This window comes from Onychostruthus taczanowskii, unplaced genomic scaffold (genome assembly GCF_017590055.1).
Source record: "Onychostruthus taczanowskii isolate IOZ18803 unplaced genomic scaffold, ASM1759005v1 scaffold55, whole genome shotgun sequence".
NCBI lineage: Eukaryota > Metazoa > Chordata > Aves > Passeriformes > Passeridae > Onychostruthus > Onychostruthus taczanowskii.
This window is the reverse complement of record NW_024503124.1, coordinates 4205690-4223507: the sequence shown is the minus strand read 5'-3', so window position 1 is coordinate 4223507 and position 17818 is coordinate 4205690. Positions and strand designations below refer to the sequence as shown.

General features: G+C 45.7%; 3 protein-coding genes across 3 annotated transcripts; 2 read left to right on the top strand and 1 right to left on the bottom strand.

The window, feature by feature from the left end:
* The first annotated feature begins 932 nt into the window (after nucleotides 1-932).
* RPS27A (ribosomal protein S27a) lies at nucleotides 933-2583 on the top strand. Its single transcript, XM_041417233.1, has 5 exons — nucleotides 933-1092; nucleotides 1326-1380; nucleotides 1576-1661; nucleotides 1960-2091; nucleotides 2405-2583. The coding sequence occupies exons 1-5, from the start codon at nucleotides 1045-1047 to the stop codon at nucleotides 2552-2554; spliced, it is 471 nt and encodes a 156-aa protein (XP_041273167.1). The 5' UTR covers nucleotides 933-1044; the 3' UTR covers nucleotides 2555-2583.
* Nucleotides 2584-3136: 553 nt separating this feature from the next.
* On the bottom strand, nucleotides 3137-12823 carry MTIF2 (mitochondrial translational initiation factor 2). Its single transcript, XM_041417232.1, has 14 exons — nucleotides 12655-12823; nucleotides 11234-11465; nucleotides 10663-10768; nucleotides 9597-9768; nucleotides 9198-9358; nucleotides 8604-8780; nucleotides 8067-8206; nucleotides 7570-7694; nucleotides 6633-6837; nucleotides 5801-6053; nucleotides 4968-5108; nucleotides 4045-4209; nucleotides 3775-3915; nucleotides 3137-3393 (listed from the first exon to the last, which is right to left on the bottom strand). Exons 2-14 carry the CDS (start codon nucleotides 11456-11458, stop codon nucleotides 3224-3226), a joined length of 2181 nt encoding a protein of 726 aa, XP_041273166.1. The 5' UTR covers nucleotides 11459-11465; nucleotides 12655-12823; the 3' UTR covers nucleotides 3137-3223.
* A 2382-nt stretch (nucleotides 12824-15205) lies between these two features.
* On the top strand, nucleotides 15206-16756 carry LOC121342634 (prolyl-tRNA synthetase associated domain-containing protein 1-like). Its single transcript, XM_041417201.1, has 2 exons — nucleotides 15206-15332; nucleotides 15901-16756. The coding sequence occupies exons 1-2, from the start codon at nucleotides 15252-15254 to the stop codon at nucleotides 16336-16338; spliced, it is 519 nt and encodes a 172-aa protein (XP_041273135.1). The 5' UTR covers nucleotides 15206-15251; the 3' UTR covers nucleotides 16339-16756.
* The last annotated feature ends 1062 nt before the right edge of the window (nucleotides 16757-17818 follow it).

The window sequence follows — 17818 nt, the reverse complement described above, 5'->3', positions numbered from 1 at the left end:
TTACCTACTGTCAAGAGCTCCTTTACTTGAAAACTACTTGTTATCTTACGAAATGTACTGTTGCATACAATGTAACACCCCTCAGACAGCCCTTACCCAACACAACCCACTTTCTCATTTTCTCACCAAAACACAGGAGGGTTGAAATTATTAAAATGGCCCCAGCTGATTTATTCAAGCAGGTCCCGATTCTGCTTCAGCTTTTCCCATTTTTGACTCACGAGCATAATCCCACCTAACAAGTAATTTCTAAATCGTGATTTGGGAGTCCTTTATTCCCAGTTTACCTACGGCTTTTCTAGTTTTAAAAATCTTTGCCCAGATATAAACCTGGAATTGATCTCGAGGAATCTGCAGGTGGCAAAGCGGCTGTGAGGCGTGTTTAAACTGCCTCCTCAAGAAGCAGGACATCGAATTCTGGGATTTCACAGAACCCCAGAATGGTTTGGGTGGGAAAGGACCTTAAAGCTCTTCCAGCTCCATCCCCCGCTATGGGCAGGGACATCTCCCCCTAGACGAGGTTGCTCCAAGTCGTGTCCAACCTGGCCTTGACGGAGACGCAGGTAAATCAAAAATCTGCCAGCCCTGGAATAACAATCCCACCGACCGACACTACAACGCACAGAAAAAACTGAGTCACACGGCTGGAGAAGCCCGCCCTCACGGCGGCCCCGCCTCACCCGCCATGGCGGCTCCTCCTCCTCCCCTCACGGCGGCCCCGCCTCACCCGTCAGGGCAGCTCCTCCTCGTCTCCTCATGGCGGCTCCTCCTCCCCTCACGACGGCCACCGCGATGCACTGTGGGAGCCGCAGTTCCCGCCCACTCCTCCGTGCCGGGACTACATCTCCCAGCAGGCGCGGCAGCAGCCGCCGCTGTCAGAGCATGCCGGGAGTTGTAGTCCAGGCGTGCCGCACGCCCCCCCTGCGGCGCGCACGGAAACCCCGTGCGTGCGGGCGCGGCCTTCTCTCGGGCCGCCGCCGCCATTCCGCGAGCAGCGCGGGCAGCCCGCGCTCCGGCCCCGCCGTCCCCCCCGCCCGCCTCGCCATGCAGATCTTCGTGAAGACCCTCACGGGGAAAACCATCACCCTCGAGGTGAGCCGCCGCCGCCGCGCCGCCCGCGCCTGCCGGTGCTCCGGAAGGCGGGGATGTGGCGGCAGGCAGCGGGATGCGCCCGGGATGTGTGGGGAAGCGCGGCGCACGCGGTGGGGCCCGAATGGCCCTGGCGGCACCGGGCCTGTGCCGGGAGCACCTCGTGGTTTTTCGGCCTTGCTGGGATAATTAAAATGTGCGGCGCGTTTTGATTCTGTTGTTCTGCTTTGTAATAGGTTGAACCCTCTGATACTATAGAAAATGTAAAAGCGAAGATCCAGGATAAGGAGGGTATGTTCTAAAGGCACTTATTGACTATTATATATTGATATCGATGAGTATATGTTATATACTCATGTTCTGTCCTTCACTCTTGTGGATTGATGTGTGTCTTACACAGGGGTAATTCCCTGCAGCAATCTTGATTTTATTACAGCTTGCCGTAGCTCACGTCCCTCATTTATTCCCGATTTCTGTCACCATTAGGCATCCCTCCGGATCAGCAGCGGCTGATCTTCGCTGGGAAGCAGCTGGAGGATGGACGCACACTGTCCGACTACAACATTCAGAAGGTGAGTAGGAAAGGCAGGACACAGCAGGGCTGTACCCAGGAGCTGGCACGGGCAGAGCTGACTGGCCTTGGCTGCTGAGACTGAGAAATGTTTCTAATTCAGCTAAATCAAGGGATTGGAGTAGTGTTGACGCTGGGAGCTTGGGATGCCACCTTAACAGAAAATAATCCTTTTAGAGCTTTCCTATGTGCCTGGCACTAGAGATGTACTTTCTCTAGGTAGAAGGAAGAGGTCTGTTTAAATGCTGCCATTGCCTGGAGAAAGCATTTTGAGTCTGTTTCATGTGCTTTACAAACAGGAATCAACCCTTCACCTGGTGCTGAGACTTCGTGGTGGTGCTAAGAAAAGGAAGAAGAAGTCTTACACGACTCCCAAGAAGAACAAGCATAAGAGAAAGAAGGTCAAGCTTGCAGTGCTCAAGTACTACAAGGTAGGTAGAACAACTGGGGAGGGAATTGACAGAAACTCAGCTCTCACCAGGGAGGGTGTGGAGCCTGTAACTGGTCTGCACAGATTCTGGTGTATTTAATATTTAAACTCCTTCTACTTGCAAATATCCCATGTGGTCAATAAAAGACACACGACCTGTTGCAGTTGGGCGCTTCTGACACGTACCTCAAGAAGTTTGGTGTAGTTGCTGTTACAAAAACCATTATGCCAGTGGAAAATACTCAAAATGATTGTTGTTGCTAAAAGGTGGAGAGTGTATGTGAGCTGAGCCACTGCCTGTTTGTCCTTCCCAGGTGGATGAGAACGGCAAGATCAGCCGCCTGCGCCGGGAGTGCCCCTCGGAGGAGTGTGGGGCTGGAGTCTTCATGGCCAGTCACTTTGACAGGCACTACTGTGGCAAGTGCTGTCTGACATACTGCTTCAACAAGCCAGAAGACAAGTAAATGTACCAGACAATAAAAATCTGACCTTCTGTACGTCTGAAGGATTTCTTTCTGTGGCGCTGCGTTTCCTCTCTGCTGATCAGTAAAATCTGAGGACCTTGGGGTGCTGCCAGCCAGCTAGGGTGAAATGCTTAGTGTAAAACTGAAGCAGCAGTTGGATTTAAAGAATTTTGGGTAGCAGTTGTAAAAGGAAGAAAACCAACACCCAAGCTAACCTTAAAAGTGGTCTCTTTAACATGAGACCGTTCTGATGTGGGAAAATAGCAACTTCAGAGGTCCAGAGTGGGTCAGTGCTAGAGAGTGGGGTGACAAAATGCAGCCAGCACACTGAAACTGCACAGCAGCACGGGGTGGGGAGGGAGGAGATGGCTCAGCTAATATGGAGCCAAGAGATTGTCATCAGAAATATTTTATCATGCTGGTTTTGCACACTTCAAGTGACTTCAAGTGCTTGGAGTTACTCAAGTGGTTTATCCCATGGTCCAGGGGAGGGCAGCTGGTTGCTTGACACGATAGAAAAGCAGAACATTTTGGATATAAAATGTATCTGAAGTGCTCTGATGTAAAGAACAGCTCCTGTGCATCTCTGAAAGTTCATTTAATGTTAAGACTTAAAGGCCAGCCATGATCATAATATTTGTCCCTTAGTGTTCTCATGTTAAAATGTCTTTAAAATCCTGGGTCCCAGGAAGTTGTCTGTTGAACTTCTTTTTCTTCATAACAGATAATTTCATCTCCAATACTGAACTCCAGATGTTTGTCCAAACTCAATCCACAATCCATTCCTGTTTTTATTACCTGGACATCATCTTTATGGTGCTTCAGTGATGATAAAGATCCTACAAAGAGAAAATGCATGAAAGACAGGCCACCAGCAGCAGAGCAGAGCTGTGGTTTGGTTTGCCCTTCCTGCAGGATTAGTTTCACTTTGTGGCTCCACAAGGAAAGCAGGAAAATGTAGGGATGGGGAATGCTTGTGGTTAATGGAAGTCAGACACCAGCTCCTTCTGGCAGGTGGATCCTGTGATGCTCCTACTTGCCTGCCAGAGTGGGTGGTTGGAAAAAGGTCAGGGAACACTCCACTGGCATTTGGTGACTTTCCTCTCCATCCTGGACAGAATTCAGGATTTCTCTAGGATCCTTTGTGCTGACTTCCCAGGGAACTAGCAAGATCTAAAAATGCTAAGCACAAATCCACGTTTTGTGGCAATTCCACTCACCTTTCCAAATAACATCCCGGTTACGGATTAGCTTAAACTTCATTTTTCTGTCCAGCAGCCCCTTGTGCACTCTGCATCCAGCCACTGGAATTTTGTTTTTTCCTACTGTGACAGAGAAGGTGTCAAGAACAGAAGCTTCCCCTAAAAGGAAAAAGTAAAGCTGAAGTCCACAGGAATAACAAACTGGCACGGGGTAGAAGCAGGCTGCATTTTTCTAGGAGTACAAAATTTGCCACGTTTTGAGGCAAAAATCTATCAATGAAAACTCACCTATTGTGGTCTCCACCACAGTTGGGGGCAGCCTGCTGTTCAGCTCATCCTTCAAGTCTTCTATAAGTTTGTAGATAATGTTGTGAAGTTTAATTTTTATTCCCTTTTTATCAGCCAGCTTTTTGATGCTTTCACTGGCTTTCACACTGAATCCAAATATTACACCTGAGAAATAGAAAAACTGTCAAGTGATAACTACAAGGGATGAGTCTTTGAACAGTGAAAGTCAAATTCTGCAGCACAGGGTACATTTTATTCCTGCTTCTCTTTTAAGGGGGAACCATTTGCCTCTCCCACTCTGGCTCATGGACTGCTACAGACCTATCAAAATAAATGGCCCCAAAAAGCCCACAGAAGGTCCCTGATGACAGAGCTGGAGGTATCAAAGCAGAAAATAACACATATAACTCATGTAAAGGACACAGATCTCTCTTTTTGGGCTGGAAAACCAACTAGGTTGTGCAAATAAAGCCAGAAGTGAATTCTAAATGATTCTTGCCCACCTGTGGCACGTGCAGTGACCTCACCCTCTGCAGCAGGTGAGAATTATGGGGTATGAACAGCAACAACTGACTCAGTCCTAGATCCAGCTGCCTCCCTGCACAAAGGAAATGATTTTCTAACCTGCTTTTCTAGCTTTGCCCTGTGTCAGCATCATAAAGCAGCCCGAGTGAAGAGCCAGAGTTTAACCTTAGCAACTGAATTTCTGGCAAGAGCTTTTCCAGAGTCCTTCCATTTCTGTGAGACTTTGAGCCTCCCCTTCTGCACCGGTCTGATGTTCAAGGAAACATTTTCAAGATTCACAAAAAAAATTTACTGTATTGATGCTGCTAAATATCATTGAGAAAACAAACCTGCCTGAGGCCTATGCATTTCAGCAAGTCAGTAATTTCAGAACTGTAAAATGATTTTGAAACACCCACCGTTAAACGCTTCAGCCAGGCTAATATCATTTTCACTGATATCTCCCATTCCAAAGTAGACAATATCTAGTTTGCATTCATCCTCACAATCATAGCTGTCCAGAATGTTCAGAATAGCTTCAACAGACCCATCCACATCACCTGCACAGATAAATCAAAGTGTTGGTGGCTTTGTGCAAGTCAAAGACACAGAAATACAACTTATGTCAACTCCACACTGTGCAACAGAAAGTCTTCTGACATCTGTCACTCTTACTATATTTCCAGTAGTAAGTTAAAACCCATCCAAAAAGTCTGTTAATTCCAAAAATAAACTGGATAAATAGAGAAGGGCCAGAGGCTCTACATCTGCTGTCACTGTCAGGTCAAGTTTGCAGGTGCTCAACTATAGTCACTGCTTGAGTATCAATAAATGAGGTTAAACAAGTTCCTCCTATCCCACTTTGATACATAATTGTTATTCTACTCTATTTTGCTGATGCAAAATGTTTATAGCTTGGGAGGTTTTTTTACATATATAGGGTTTTATATATGTGTGTATATTTATTTATTTATTTATTTTTATTTATATTGGGGTTTATATGTATGGGTTTTACTCAGGAGCTCCTGGGTAAGTGCATTGAGCATGTTAAATTTTCCTGTTGCTCTGGCCCTGCTGGCATCACATCCTCCTGACCAGTGGATATTTTCTGATGCCCCTGCTCTTATAAGAGAAGTTCAGTAAGTTTTAAACGGATCAAACTTCTAGTAACAGAAGCTGTGTTTAGTTTGGAGCTCTGTTTCAGACTGAGCACTACAGAACCAAAGGAGCAGCACACAGACAGGGACAGCACCTTTAACTATTAATGAGAGTGTGTTTTCATCCATCTCTGTTCTCTCCTTAGGCCTTGAGAACATCAGATGCTTATTGGCCTTGTACAGCACTGCCTTCCTCTGTCTCCAGGTCAGGTGGGCCAGCTTCTGCTGCTTCTTCTCATATTCCAACCTGTGTTCCTTTTGCTTTGCTTCAATAACTTCCAGATCCTTCTTTACCTTCTCCTGTTGTTCAACATAGGTCCTCCAAGCCACAACTTCCTGTGCCCTTTGCTGGGCAGGAACACAGAAACATTACATTTAAAGCACTGCATCAGAACATTCTGCAATTTCCTGCAATCCTCTCTACAGGCTCACTCCTTTTCCTTCACTTTTAACCATAGTTTTGCTGCACAGATGGCAGAGAATGAGACAAGAGCTCTTCCTCCCTGAGCTACCACATGACTCAAGGCCTATTTTTATAGTATCTCTGCATTGCAGAAGAGAATTATTGTTCATTCTTTCATGTGGTGCTTTTCCAGCTCTCACAACACCTATTTCAAGCTGTATTTTATGCATTTTCTTTTTGTCAGGCAAGAGTTATGTCCTTCTCAAATTAAAACACTGATTTCCTCAAGTACTGGATTGTTCCAGTGGGGAACAATCAGTGCAACAGGGAAAAGGTGGAAAAGAAAGAGGCAAAATGCAAAACCTTATTCCTCTTCCAAAGCATCTAGATCAGGTCCCTTAATCCCTATGCTTGACTTTTCATGAGATTATCGAGGTGATCAAAAGCTCTCACTTATTTTGTTACTCAGCTCCTTCCCATGCTTGCAGCAGTGTGAGCTTTTCACTGAAGAGTTCTTTCTGTACCTCAGACTCTACTTCCAGGATTTCATCTCCTGCTGAGGGGCATTCCTTCCAGCCCATGATTTCCACGGGGATGCCTGGTGAGGCTGCATCCACAGCTTTGCCATTCTCGTCGAACAGGAAACGCACTTTTGCCCAGGTCTTCCCTGCAACCAGAACACAGCCTTTCCTCAGAGTTCCTCTCTGGATGATGGCTGTGGTGAGTGGACTAGTGAAGAGCAGAGGAGAAAAATAACAGACAAAATTCAAGTGATGTTTCTCCTTGTCTTCACAGCCAGGGTAGGCACAACACAACCAGAATGGATTTGTGATCCATCACTGGCAGAATATTCCTGTGATGATTTACTAGAGCACTCACCAAATGTTTCAGTGAGTTAAAAAGCCCCAAAATCTGTAATGTACTCTTCATTTTTGCAGATCAATCCAAAATCTGACATTTGTGAACCCAGCAACAGGATGATTTTACACATTAAGTGAATCCCCACCAAAAAAACTCCAACCCCAAACAACAAATCCCAACAACCTTGTAGAATCAGTTCATTTTCAAAGAGGGCAGAACACACCTTGTTCACAGAACCTGCCAATGGACTAAGATACTTAAGGGTAGAATGTTGTGTTACACAAAACTAATCACAAATTTTGTATGTATTGACTGTCAACTTCATCATTCTTCCTTTTTAATGAGATATTTAAAAAACCACTTAAGTTCTACCATTTGAAACTATTTCCTGTTACAGGATTTTCATTTCAGGGATATGATGAATTTTGCCCCATCAGTTTTTAACCTCCTGTGTTGCAGAGCAGTATTTCAAGGCTTTGGCTAGGAACACTGCAAAGGAAGTGTTCTGGCTTTACTTACTGAGGCACAAGTCCCCTGCCCAGTGTGTCTGTATTGTCACAAAGTGCTCCCCTGAAGCTACAGAGGTGGCACTTGACTCACCCTTTCCCTTTGTCTTTCCGAGACTCGATGATCGTCCCCTCCACCAGCCCCGTGGCATCTGCCTTCAGCTCCAACATCTCTGCCAGAGCAACAGTTGCCTCTGCCAAAACCATCAGGTTTTCCCCCTGCATAAAACCAGAATAAAGGAAGTGCCCAAGCAAAGTGAGATCAGCAGTCCAACCCTTAGTGCCAAATTCCCCCAGTGAAATGTGATGACATTTAACACCCAGGCAAGACTTCCAGACATCAGACACAAAACTGCTGGACTGAATTACCAGTAGAAAAACGAGATATAATTGCTTGCTAGAAGCCTGAGCCTCAAAATACATTTCAGTGTCTTTCAAATAATTCTGGCAAGAGCCAGTAGCACTGAGCTCATGGCAAGATATCAATTACTAGGAGGAGCTTTTTATTTTCCAGCTGCCAAATAAAAATGCATTTCTCTGCACATATCAGACACCCATGAACAACATCATTTTTTTCTACCACAATCTTACCTTGAGTGCAGAAATATTTACAGCCTGAACATCACCTCCAAACTCTTCACAGACCACATCGTGAGCCAGCAATTCCTTCTTTACTCTTTCAGGATCAGCTTCAGGTTTGTCACATTTATTAATGGCCAGGATAAGAGGAACTAAAAAGAGAACACACAAACTCAGCACCAACCTAACCAAAACCTGCTGTTAACCACCACAGCTGCTAGGAAAGGTTAGAGCAAATTATGGACATTTAGAATAGATCATTTCACGTGGTGCCCCTTCCCTGAGCAGCTGTTGAGATCTGAGCTACCAGGAGGAAGCTGGAGGAGTTAACCATGTAGAGAAGGTAAAAAAAACCCCAAACAATGAACCCCTGTCTTGTTAAATATTCATATTTTAGGATCTTTCTGTATTACTGCAACATTCAGGACATTTTCAAACATCGCAGGGGATGATGAATAGGACTAGGATTGCCAAGTTCTGTGGATTCCAGTCCAAGGAGCCTTTTTTGAGAGGTAAAAGCAAGGTTCCCAAGGCCCCCCCACTCTGTACCTCCTGCATTTTTGGCGTGCTGGATGGACTCTATGGTTTGCTGCATCACTCCATCCTCCGCTGCCACCACCAGGATGACAATGTCGGTGACGTCGGTGCCTCTCGCCCGCATGGCTGAAAAGGCTGCGTGGCCAGGAGTGTCAAGGAAGGTTATCTTCTCCCCAGAAGGCATGTGCACTGTGAGAAAATGGTAAATGCAGCTTAACACCAGCACTTCAGCCAGCTTTATTTGACATGTTGTCAAATCAAGCATCACTCCTCTGAGGGCATTTTGATAATAATGACATGTTTTAGGCAGTCAGGTAGCTGCTGGCATGAAGGTCAAAGGTGCTGCTGAATCCTCAGGAACAAGAAAGTGTCCTGGGATCTTCCATAACCCCAAAGAGTCTAATATCAACTTGTGCAGACAATTCATTCCCAAGTTCTATGTACATAGTTACGACAGGTATCAGCAACAGACATTTTATGTCATAGTTTCCTTTCTCACCATTTATGTGGCAAATTTTTTCCCCAGTGAACTGGCAGCAAGTCAGCCTGCTGTGTGAGATGGAGAGGGAACTGTGTTACACCTGAGCAGGTGGACTTGGATCGTACCAATAAAAGCTCCAATGTGTTGTGTGATGCCTCCTGCTTCCATGGCTGCCACCTGGGTTTTCCGCAGGCTGTCCAGCAGGGTTGTTTTGCCATGATCCACGTGGCCCAGGATGGTGACAACTGGGGGCCGTGGGGTCAGCACTGCTGGGTCTGCAGGAGGTCTGTAATTGCAGCAAAAACAGGGGTTGTAAATGGCAAAAAAAACCTCACAGGGTCATGCCCACCACAGCACTCGATGGTCTGCAGGAGGTCTGTAATTGCAGCAAAAACAGGGGTTGTAAATGGCAAAAAAACCTCACTGGGTCATGCCCACCACAGCACACAGTCAAGGCTGCCTCCTCCCCAAACACCTGCAGAAAGGAATAAAAAGATCCAAAAAAAGAACAGTTCACAACTTGCCTCTTGACAGCATCTGTGTTTTTTCTTTCCTTTTCCTCTTTCAGTTTTGCTGATTTATACTTCATTCCTGATTTTTGAACAATCATCTTGATGTGGTCTTCGTGTAAGATGGAATCTGGTTCCACTGAATCAAGGTTCATGTTTGTGTACAGCAGCACTTCATAAACATGATCTGCAGCAAACACAAACACATTTAACAATTACATCCACAAAAACATGTGGGACAAAAAAACCCAACCCACTTCATCAGACTTTTCCATTATTTTCTTTGTGCTAATAAATATTATTCACCAAGCAGTTTTCCTTCAGTTAGATTTATCTGGAAGTTGCCATTAATCTGTGTACTTGCAGAGAAGAACTTTCTGCAGATTTACTGAAAATTACCACTCAGGTAGCTATTAGAATCTTATTTTCCACTCAGATATTCTTAGCTTACTTTTTCAGTAACTCCAAAAGAGAAAACAGCTGAAACTCATCTATAGCAAAGAGCAAAGGAGTGATTCAAGGAGGAAGGAAATTTGATAAATCTGAACACATGCTCCTTCCTTTGGTTGTAGAGACACAGCAGTCAAAAATTTTTAGAAAATTTTTAGAGGGAGCAATTCCAGACAAGTCTTGCCACCCCCAGTTAATCAAAGGACTGTTCTAATGAAACACAAATTGCTCCTGAACCCAAGATTCCTATTCCTACTCTGGATTTTGGGCTGAAGCTCTTTAGCCTCGAGTTCTTAACTCACAGGGGTCCAGCTCTGACAGACCAGGCAGCATTTTCCTTCTGGAATAATTTAGCCCCTGGGAACCACAGCCACAAGGAGCAGCCTGCATGGATCTGAGGCCTTTCTGCTGGAAAGGACAGACAGATATGGCTTCTCCACATTTAAATGCCTGGCCTGGTCATTTGGATGGCCCAACATCTTTTCTCTTTAGTCTGCACTGTAAATGTCTCCCAACATTTCCTTTGGGATGGATCACAACCACTCAGGCCACTGAAGACACCTCTTCCTGTCCCACTGGTGGGAGGGCTGTGACAAATGTTGCTGTTTCAGACCCCAAAGCAGGCTCTCACCTATGTCTTTGCCCATAGCTTGTGCCAGTTCCTCCACAGTCATCTTCTGCCTTATCTCCACTTCACCCCTCGTCATGGGAATCTTCTTTTTCTTCTTTTTTGTCTCCTACATGGAATTGGACACATACACAGGAATATATACTAAGAAATAACAAAAACAATATTAAAAAGACAATGGTCTCTCATATGAGATAAACACATCTTCTTTACTATAATACCAATTAATTACAATTAATGAACGAGTTAACAGATCATAATGAACATTTCAAATATACAGCACACTACCCTTAACCTTTCTGCATTTTTAATTTTTCAGAACAAGGACAAAAAGCAATAAATATTGCAATAATTTCCTCCACTATCAGCAAAAATTCATGATGCTACTGGTGTAAGTCAGCATTGAAAGGGAATGGCAAAAAAAATATACATGAAGTACATTTTGTTTTATAGATTTATAACAACTTCTCTATACTCATGAATAAAGCCCTTTTTTCTTTTTGAATTAAAAAGTTCAAACGGAGCTCTTGTACTTGCCACACAAACCCAGGGATTACTGGATGTCCTTAATTACCTCCTTTGTGGCTAGATGTCTGCACTGTGATAAGGCAGCACTGATTAATCTGTGTTTTGGCCAGAGCTGTGGATGCGGAGGGAGGGACCCCACGGGATGTGCAGACAGCTCCACAGGCTTCCATTGTGCTCCACAAACTTTCCTGGAGGACAGGGCACGCAGCTGCTGGCAGGCACCACGGAGCTGCAGCAGATTTTCAAACCTCAGCAGCAACCCTTGGTTCATTTCCCCACTGCAAACACAAAGCACACACCGAGGTCAGCCTCGAGGCTCAAAGATCCTCCTTCTCAGGACAAAAGGTACAGGAATACAAGGCACAAATGAAGATGTCATGTTTCCAAACATTTTTAATGCTGACAAAATGAAATTGTTTAGGAACTGTTCCAGCTTTTTCATTTCCTTCTGTGCTTCACCTTTCCCCACTACTCCACTGCAGACACATGGATCTACTAAGACCTTATAGATTTTCATCTTTCTCTGATTTGAACCATTAATTCCCTCATTGCAGGTTCTATGACATCTCCTACAAAAACCCCACATTTGCACTCCTCATGCCATACTGACAGAATTACCCAAGTGTCAAAACCACCTCTCTAAGCCAGCAAAACACACCTGCTAAATGCCCTTTTCCTGAGCATTTCCAGACAAAAGCACCACTGAAAGACCACAGCACGGCAGTGACACCTAAGCCCCGGCTCAGCAATGAGGCTTCTGTCAGATCATCCCACATCTTGTTTTAACCATCTTAACTCCGGTTTGAGTCGTTTTGCCGATTATCCCGTGCGACACCCTGAGCTTCTCCTGTTGCTCAGAGCTGCCTGTTCTGCGCTGGCACACCCCTGGAAGTGCCCAAGGCCAGCCTGGACGGGGCTCCCTGGGATCCTGGAAGGTTTCCCTGCCCACGGCAGGGGGTGGAGCAGGATGGTCTTTAAGGTCCCTTCCAACCCAAACCCTTCTGTGATTCTGTCCTGCTCGGGGATGGACTCTCTGTTCCTTCCATGTCCCCACTCACAGCTGTCCCTGTGTCACCCTCCCTGCAGCTCCAAAGGCAGGGAACGCTCTCGGCTCCTCCCAGAATGGCTGCGGGCCCTTTAAAACCTCCCTTGCACCCGGATTCCTGCAGGAAGCGAGCACCTGACAGAGTAAGCAACCCATCCCAGCTATTTTGGTGGCGTTTTTAACCCCAAAGAGAACCTTAAAGGGGCCGAGTGGGTAAAACCCACGCGGAGCTGCCACAAGACGCTGCACACACACAAACAACACACACAAACAACACAAGGTCAAGGCGACACTGGCCCAGCTCACAGCAGCGAACCCCACGCCAGGCTCTGACTGCGGAAAGCCCTTCCCGGCTCCCGGGGTGGAGGAGCGACATTCCCGCTCCCGCTGCTCTCCTACCCATGGTTCTGGCTGGTTAATACCTGTCAGCTGCAGCCCGCCCTCCCCGCGGGGGCAGCGCCTTTCTCCGAGCCCCCGGGTGCCGGCCTTGGCAGCCCGAGGAATGAAGGAAGGAATGAGGCTGGAAAAGAGGGAAGGGAAGGAAGGGAAAGGGCTCCGCGTCCCCTCCGTGCCTCACGCCCGGCGCGCCGCTCTCTGCGCATGCGCCGCGAAGGAGTGCGAGGGAACCGCGCAGGCGCAGCTGCCACCCCGGGGCTGCCCGGACGGGGGCGGGGCCTCGCCTCACGGGAGGCGGGAAATGCCCTCAGGGGACGGGGATAGGGATTGTCTAGGTTGGTTTATGCCCATTCTAGGGTTTTGAAACTTATTTTTTAAAACATCTATTTGTCTGGGATTGTCTAGGTTGGTTTATGCCCATTCTAGGGTTTTGAAACTTATTTTGTAAAACACAAAAGGTACACACTTAAATCTGTTTTACTCCTTCCTGCCAGGAGACAGCGGCTTCCTCTCTGCAAAGCCCTCCCCACCCACATGCAATCGAAAGCTTTGACGTGCCTGATGTTTAAGTCCTCTCTAATTTGGCGTCTCTAAAATAGCGCCACTTAATGGAGTAGAGGAAACCAAAACGTAAGATGAAGCTCTGCAAGCGAAAAATCCTCAATGTTACCTGGTTAATGCTGGTTGTAAAACCCAGGGGTAATCCCAGGGCTCTGATGCTGTGGCGATTCCTGTCCGGACACGGCAAATTGGGTGTGACAAATAATGACCATTATTTCCTTTACATACCTGAGCTGTGTATTTCACGCTCTTTGCCCATAGTGTGGGATAGTTCACACACGTGGTTTTCCACACGTGTTTTGCTGCCCTCAGTATCTTTCCTACAAGAATTTGCTTATTTATGATGCTGGGTGTGAAAAAAATAAGCATTCTGCATTTCAAAGGTGGGGTACTGGCACCTTGAAATGCTCAGGGCCTTTGAGTGCTTCTCCACGGGTAAAATAATCTCAAAATAGATCACAGTGTGAAAAAAATAAGCATTCTGCATTTCAAAGGCACCTTGAAATGCTAAGGGCCTTTGAGTGCTTCTCCAAGGGTAAAATCATCTCCAAAATAGATCACAGTAAAAAAAAAAATTTAAAAAATTAAAAGTTGTCTTCCACTGGATGCTGCCTGGAAATCTTCCTCTGTGCTGCTGTAATGCTCTGGGAATTAGCGTGCCATCGTATTTTATCCACATGTCTCTTAACCGCAGAGTCATACTGTTTTAATTTAAAGTTCATTACAGATTGCCCGTTTTTCTGAAGGGTAAACTGGAAACAAATAATTATTGATGTCATAGGTCAGGGCGATGGTTTGGGTTGTAGAAATATTTTCCAACTGTGTGGCCATTAATGTTTGGCTTTGTCCCTTAGTTCTGATTATTACTGGTTGATTTAAAAAAATACAAATGATGCAGTTTTTGTTTATAGGCTGTATCATGTATTTTGATTTTCTTTTTAGCTTTGATTTTTTTGGTAACTTTCTTATCTAGCACCATTTTCATCAAAACTGTAAGGAGCACTCCAGAACCTGAAATTAGAGCAAGAATATATATATATATATATAAAGATTAATAGGTTAAACGGAGACAAATATCTGCTTGAAACCAACGTTTGAACCAAATACAGTTCCCATGGAATGTGTGTGGAAGCAATGTGTTAATGTCACTATTTGGGAAGGAAATGGCTTTAAGGAATGTGAAAAATGCGTATTTTATGATTGCCTTTTCGTAATTATTAAAATTAATATTATATGTGTTATGTTAGAAAGTTATGCTGTGTTAATTTTCTTAAGCAGTGTGTTAAATATAGTTTTAGGTTATAACCTATAATGCTAAAACAGAAACTATGCTATGTAGGATACTTTTTAAAGAGAGGAATGAAGTATTCACAACGAGACAGCAGCCACAGGACACCTAAATCTTTCAGAGAAAAAGAATTTATTGCTCCCTTTTCAGAATAAACTAACTTCTTCCTGCCTCGCTCAGCCCTGAAGACACCGTCAGGATTCAGAGGAAGAAGACCAGACAGAATCCTGTGTTTGAGTGGAATTTATGCATCATGTATGAGGTGTGTGGATATGAAACAGGCTGTTGCTTTTAAGGGTTAATCCTGTTTACGTGGGTCCTTTTTTCGGGCTTATTTTGCCCAGAAAGAGGCACCTGGACTGTCCGTAACTCTTTTTTTTTTATTGTCTCGTATTGTCCTAATCCTAATTATCCAATTTTTTATTCCTCCAATTATATTACTATTTTTATAACCATTTTATCACGATTAAACTTTTAAAATTCTTAAAGAAAAACGAATGACTGGCGTTTCTCACAGGAACACGGAACGTATTGATCTGCGCGGGAGGGGAGGCTCAGGTGGGATGGGGACATACGATACCCACGGTCTGAACCGCAGTGGGAGGGTGTTCCTTAGCAAAAACGAGTGCAATTTTAATGGATTCACCGCTCCCGGCGGCAGGGCGCTGCCCGTGGGCGGGCCCGGAGCGAGTGGAGGAGGAGCGGGCCAAGCTGCACGACGTGGAGCGTGAGTGGGGCCGGGCCGGGAGCGGGGCCGGGCCAGGGCGGGCAGCGATGGCGGCCGAGCTGCGGGAGGCGCTGGAGCGGCGGCTGCGGGACCTGGGCATCGCCACCGTCACCGCCGAACACCCGCAGGTACGGCAGCCCGCTGGAAAGCCGGCAGTAGAGCCCTGCCTCGCCACGGGGCACAGCGGGATCAGGGCGGGAGGAGGTCCAGCAGTTTCAGCACAAGTGTCAGTGTGGAAGCTCTCGCAGGGCCTGGCAGAATGGCTGGGGACGTTTTTTGGTCGCTTTGACTCTGCCTCCAGATCCACCCCCTTTCCCCCGTGGTCTGAGGAGCGGCTCGCCCACTTCTTTGCCCTGAAGTCGGCGGCATCCAAGATGCTTTCCAAACTCCTGCTCGCTCCCAGTGCAAGCCACGTCATTCCAAGTGTGTGGAGCCGCAAACGGGAGCGCTCCCAGCGCTGCCTTTAAAGCGAGGCATTGCTGCACACACGAGACAGAAACGATTCTGAAAGTGTGCCGGAGCAGTTCGTCACATTTTATTCGTGTTCTGTTAAAATTCCTTCATAAAAGGGTACAGCTTTTAGGCCGAGTAGAACATTCAGCATTTTCTAAATACTTAACAAAAGATACGTGCCAGCACACGACTGGGAGTCTAATGGGATATAGAGTCTGACACCGCACTGGTGCTGTTTTCCAGGTGTTCACTGTTGAGGAAATGATGCCGCACGTCCAACACATGAAAGGAGGTCACAGTAAAAACCTGTTTCTTAAAGACAAAAAGAAGAAAGGGTTCTGGCTGGTGACCGTCCTGCACAACAGGCAGGTCAATCTGAACGAACTTGGTAAAAAACTGGGCGTTGGAAGTGGAAACCTAAGATTTGCTGACGAGAACGCCATGCTGGAGAAGCTCAGAGTGGGTCAGGGCTGTGCCACGCCGCTCGCCCTCTTCTGTGACCAGGGAGATGTGAGGCTGGTGCTGGACGCTGCCTTGCTCGAGGGAGGCCATGAAAAGGTGTATTTTCATCCAATGACAAATTCTGCAACCATGGGCTTAAGCCCTGACGACTTCCTGAAGTTTGTGAGATCAACAGGCCACGATCCCGTCATCGTACACTTCGATGAAGACATTAAGTGAAGGAAGTTCATTTTTCTACTGCTACTCGTAGATTTTTGTAGAGCAAAACTGGTGAAAAATCTCATTACAAATAAAACTTGGAAAAAAAATGGCTTACTCCTTTTTCATTTGTATCAGTTATGTAAGTTTGTATCGTATAATCTGGTGAGAAAAAATACTACCTTTCAGTTATTAGAAGGTTAACAATGTTCTTAAAAAGACATTTTGCAATCTACCACTTAGTAGCTAGTAAGTAGAAAAGGCATTATTTAAATACTATTATAGTCTTTATCAGTAAATGGATAAAACTAGAATTTCCCAGGCATGGGACTGGCCTTGAAGGTTTAAACTTGCCATCACTAGGAAAGAACAAATTCCACGTTGTAGGACACCTGTCAGTACCCCCAGGACAGAATGACTGTCCCTGCACCCACTTATGCCCCACTACACATTGCTTTCTTTTTATTTTTACCTAAAAAACCCCCTCACCTACACTACAGGAAATGCATTTGATTGTCATTGTTCAATCACGGTGTGCTGAAGACAGAAGCAGCAGAAACTCCCTCAAGTCCAGTAAACATCCCATGGCAATGAGCACCCCCCAAAACCCAAAGCCAGGGGAGCAGTGAGTGAGGGATGGATTCTGAAGGGGATGGGGGGTGAAGGCTTTTGGATGCAGCCCAAGGAAAATGTCAGTACAAACAATGCCTCCAGGGCAAGAGCATCAGCACAGGCTGGGATGAACTGAAACCAAAACTACAGGAGCATGAATTAAAAACACGTAAAAGCATTTGTGATCTTGGGTGAATGAGCAACTGCTATTAACTGAGGAGGAAAAATCATCATCTACAGTAAGGCAAGTTCCTTCACTCACAGCCTTACCACTTTTCCTCCTTCTGGAAGGATCTGGCACCTGTTCCCTTCACCACCCAGCAGTGTCGGTTCTCTGCCTCTGACACAAACCAACCCCATCTATCCTGGGAGTCATGTCCAGTGGGGAAGAAGTGACCAAGAAATGCTGCAGCTGTAGGAAGAGTACTAGAGAGACGTCCAGATACATGTGATTTTATAGACTGAAGGGAACTTGTGGTATTTAGGAATACTGGGTTGATGAATGAGCTCTGGATTGACAAATGCACCACTAAACTGGCTCCACAATGATCCATCAGGATGTGTCTTTAAAAGTAGTGTTTACCTTGCTCTCTCTCTGCCATTCACTCTTCCTACCCCTTACATTTTTTTTATTGTGGTACCCCAAAATCCCTTATCAGTTAAAAAAAAAAAAAAAAAGACTATTAGATTTGACTTGCCAAAGTTTTAAAATCTGGAATGTTTTAAATGTGGCAATTTTTTTGAAGGACGTGCACAATCCTGGAATCTGCACTGCCTAAAGTGTGACTTAACTTCATCCTCAGAAGGGATCCTTAGACTCATCTCAGCAAAAATAACTACCAGGCTTCAAATACTACATCTGGCAAATCTAGAATGATTTCTTTTTTGT